This window comes from Cydia amplana, chromosome 7 (assembly GCF_948474715.1).
Source record: "Cydia amplana chromosome 7, ilCydAmpl1.1, whole genome shotgun sequence".
NCBI classification, from domain to species: Eukaryota; Metazoa; Arthropoda; class Insecta; order Lepidoptera; family Tortricidae; genus Cydia; species Cydia amplana.
The window spans coordinates 17,652,636-17,656,734 of NC_086075.1; the positions used below are offsets into that span (position 1 = coordinate 17,652,636).

The 4,099-nt window shown below is 50.2% G+C and overlaps 1 protein-coding gene across 1 annotated transcript; it reads left to right on the forward strand.

Annotated features, from left to right (window-relative positions):
- The first annotated feature begins 1,637 nt into the window (after positions 1–1,637).
- On the forward strand, positions 1,638–2,588 carry LOC134649626 (uncharacterized). Its single transcript, XM_063504459.1, has 2 exons — positions 1,638–1,932; positions 1,973–2,588. Exons 1-2 carry the CDS (start codon positions 1,886–1,888, stop codon positions 2,583–2,585), a joined length of 660 nt encoding a protein of 219 aa, XP_063360529.1. The 5' UTR covers positions 1,638–1,885; the 3' UTR covers positions 2,586–2,588.
- The last annotated feature ends 1,511 nt before the right edge of the window (positions 2,589–4,099 follow it).

Genomic DNA, 4,099 nt, shown 5'->3' on the forward strand with positions numbered 1-4,099 from the left:
CGAGAGGGCAGAGAAACTTAGAGAACACATGACGGTATGTCTGTCTCTTTCTATTCTGTAGTTACTGTTACATAGTCGGTCTCACTCTCACAGACAAAACTAACCTGTTCATACCGGAGCATCGGCGGAGCCATTACTGCGAGAGGGCAGACAAGCTTAGAGAACACATGACGGTATGTCTGTCTCTTTCTATTCTGTAGTTACTGTTACATAGTCGGTCTCACTCTCACAGACAAAACTAACCTGTTCATACCTGAGCATCCGCGGAGCCATTACTGCGAGAGGGCAGACAAGCTTAGAGAACACATGACGGTATGTCTGTCTCTTTCTATTCTGTAGTTACTGTTACATAGTCGGTCTCACTCTCACAGACAAAACTAACCTGTTCATACCGGAGCATCGGCGGAGCCATTACTGCCAGAGGGCAGACAAGCTTAGAGAACACATGACGGTATGTCTGTCTCTTTCTATTCTGTAGTTACTGTTACATAGTCGGTCTCACTCTCACAGATAAGACCAACTTATTTATACCTGAGCATCCGCGGAGCCATTACTGCGAGAGGGCAGAGAAGCTTAGAGAACACATGACGGTATGTCTGTCTCATTCTATTCTGTAGTTACTGTTACATAGTCGGTCTCACTCTCACAGATAAAACCAACTTATTTATACCTGAGCATCCGCGGAGCCATTACTGCGAGAGGGCAGAGAAGCTTAGTTAGCGTACAGAACACATGACGGTATGTTTGTCTCTTTCTATTTTGTAGTTACTGTAACATAGTCGGTCTCACTCTCACAGACAAAACTAACCTGTCCATACCGGAGCATCGGCAGAGCCATTACTGCGAGAGAGCAGAAAAGCTTCGAGAACACATGACGGTAAATTGTGATGATGATATACAAATTATACATACCTATAAATGGGTTAATCAACTTTTACTTGTCACGCGTTGCTATGGTTACGGTCTCCTGAGTCACTCTTAAAATTCTAGGTTTCTCGTATTTAAATGAACCAAACTTGCATTTTATGGTAGTTATAAGACCTTTCCATAATGGGGCATCTACTGAGCATGTTAGTAGAACATGGTACAGCAGTTCTTCTAACAATCTATGCTACTATTGTCTCCTCGCTGATGGGACAGAATAACAACAAGAAATAGTTGATGGCCTTTCTCTGAATTTTTCGAAGTGTGAACTTTTCATTTCCAGCACTAACCTGGAAAGGGAAAGTATAGTCGACAAGTTCAGAGAGGTTGCTCCTGGAATAAAGATTGTGGATGAGAGTTCGCTTAACCTCCTTGGGTCTCCTGTTTTGGACCAATCTTTTGATGATTATGTTGAGAACAAAATTCAGAATTTCAAGTCAGTTTCGGAACGCCTATTGGAGATTAATGTTCACACGGCTTACACCATCATGCGACATTGCCTTTTTGTTCCTAAGTTTACATACGTTCTTCGTTGTAGTCACTTCTGGAAGTTTCCTAATCTTCTTTTGAAGCTGGACGAGGTGGTAAAGAATTCCCTGGCGTCGATTTTTAACATTTCTTTTGATTCGAGGTGCTGGAGCCAGGCTACTCTGCCTATTAGGTTCGGTGGCTTGGGAATCCGAAATATCTCCAGTGTGGCGTTGCCTGCGTTTTTGGCTTCGGTGCATAGCGCGCAGGGATTGATAGGGTGTATTTTGGCTTCATCATTTGGGAATCTAGAGCCGGCGCACTGCACTGAGGCTAAAAATGTATGGTCATTGTCTTGTCCGAACACCGACCTGCCTACCAACCTTTGCTCGCAGAGGCAGTGGGACGAGCCGCTCTGTCAACTAGTACGGAATAATCTTGTTGATACGTCAACTGGCTTGGCGGAGCGTGCTCGTCTTCTTGCTGCTGCGGAATGGGAGTCTGGTCAGTGGTTACTAGCCTTACCTTCTCCGTCGATAGGTACACTCCTTGATAACGTCACTTTTCGTCTGGCTGCTAGTTTGCGAGTAGGGGCAGTGACTAATGTCCCGCATCGCTGCCAATGTGGCTCCATGGTTGACAGCTTGGGTCATCATGGCCTCTCTTGTAGCAGGAGTGCTGGTCGGATTCCTCGTCACGCCAGCTTGAACGATGTCATCCGAAGGGCTCTTGTCAGCGTAAAGGTACCTGCTATTCTGGAGCCTGTTGGTTTAACGAGGGATGACGGCAAGAGACCCGACGGTATGACGCTGGTGCCCTGGAGTATGGGGAGGCCTCTGGTTTGGGATGCAACGTGTGTAGACACTTTTGCCGTGTCCCACTTACCGGGCACTAGCTCTGGTGCTGGTCATGCGGCCACGACGGCCGAGGATAACAAACGGCGCAAGTACAGCACTCTCGGCAGTGGCTACATATTTGAGCCTTTTGGGGTCGAAACGTTAGGGTCGTGGGGGCCCAGCGCCCGGCGCTTATTTAAGGATTTGGCGTCGCGTTTGGTCGATGCCTCGGGTGACCAGAGGGCAGGCCAGTATTTTGCCCAGAGAATTAGTATAGCTATTCAACGGGGAAATGCGGCCAGCCTGCTGGGTACACTGCCTGCTGGCGGTGAGTTGGAGGGTGTATTTTATTTGTAGGTTTTTTTTTTTTTTTTTTTTCTTTTTTTTTTTTTTGTTGTTATTAATGTGTATTTTTAGAGTGAGTTGACGAAGCCTGTTGCGGATTTTATCGCTGTAGTTTTTTGTGACGATGCCTGTAGCTGATTGTAAGTTTGTGTTTACCTGACGAAGCCTGCGTTGCGGATATAAAAGTATGGTCTCTGAATAAATAAGAAATAGTTGATTGACCCAAATAAAACATAATTTTAATAACTAACCTATAAAACTTAAAAACTAAATCTAAAAATAAATAAAACTAATCTTATAATAAATAACTTAAAATTATTCCCCTGACAATTACACTATTTTTTTTTTTTAACTTTTGTTGAACTTTCAGCGGACCCTGGGCACGGACGGAATATTCCTGTACCCAGTGTTCACCGGCCCGGCTCATCGCCACCACGAGGTGTTCTCGCGAGCCTCGGGCGTGCTGTACAGCATGCTGTTCAACGTGCTGGGGCTGCCCGCCACCGCCGTGCCCGTGGGGCTGTGTGGTGACCTGCCACTCGCTATACAGGTAACATACCCTGGGCACGGACGGAATATTCCTGTACCCAGTGTTCACCGGCCCGGCTCATCGCCACCACGAGGTGTTCTCGCGAGCCTCGGGCGTGCTGTACAGCATGCTGTTCAACGTGCTGGGGCTGCCCGCCACCGCCGTGCCCGTGGGGCTGTGTGGTGACCTGCCACTCGCTATACAGGTAACATACCCTGGGCACGGACGGAATATTCCTGTACCCAGTGTTCACCGGCCCGGCTCATCGCCACCACGAGGTGTTCTCGCGAGCCTCGGGCGTGCTGTACAGCATGCTGTTCAACGTGCTGGGGCTGCCCGCCACCGCCGTGCCCGTGGGGCTGTGTGGTGACCTGCCACTCGCTATACAGGTAACATACCCTGGGCACGGACGGAATATTCCTGTACCCAGTGTTCACCGGCCCGGCTCATCGCCACCACGAGGTGTTCTCGCGAGCCTCGGGCGTGCTGTACAGCATGCTGTTCAACGTGCTGGGGCTGCCCGCCACCGCCGTGCCCGTGGGGCTGTGTGGTGACCTGCCACTCGCTATACAGGTAACATACCCTGGGCACGGACGGAATATTCCTGTACCCAGTGTTCACCGGCCCGGCTCATCGCCACCACGAGGTGTTCTCGCGAGCCTCGGGCGTGCTGTACAGCATGCTGTTCAACGTGCTGGGGCTGCCCGCCACCGCCGTGCCCGTGGGGCTGTGTGGTGACCTGCCACTCGCTATACAGGTAACATACCCTGGGCACGGACGGAATATTCCTGTACCCAGTGTTCACCGGCCCGGCTCATCGCCACCACGAGGTGTTCTCGCGAGCCTCGGGCGTGCTGTACAGCATGCTGTTCAACGTGCTGGGGCTGCCCGCCACCGCCGTGCCCGTGGGGCTGTGTGGTGACCTGCCACTCGCTATACAGGTAACATACCCTGGGCACGGACGGAATATTCCTGTACCCAGTGTTCACCGGCCCGG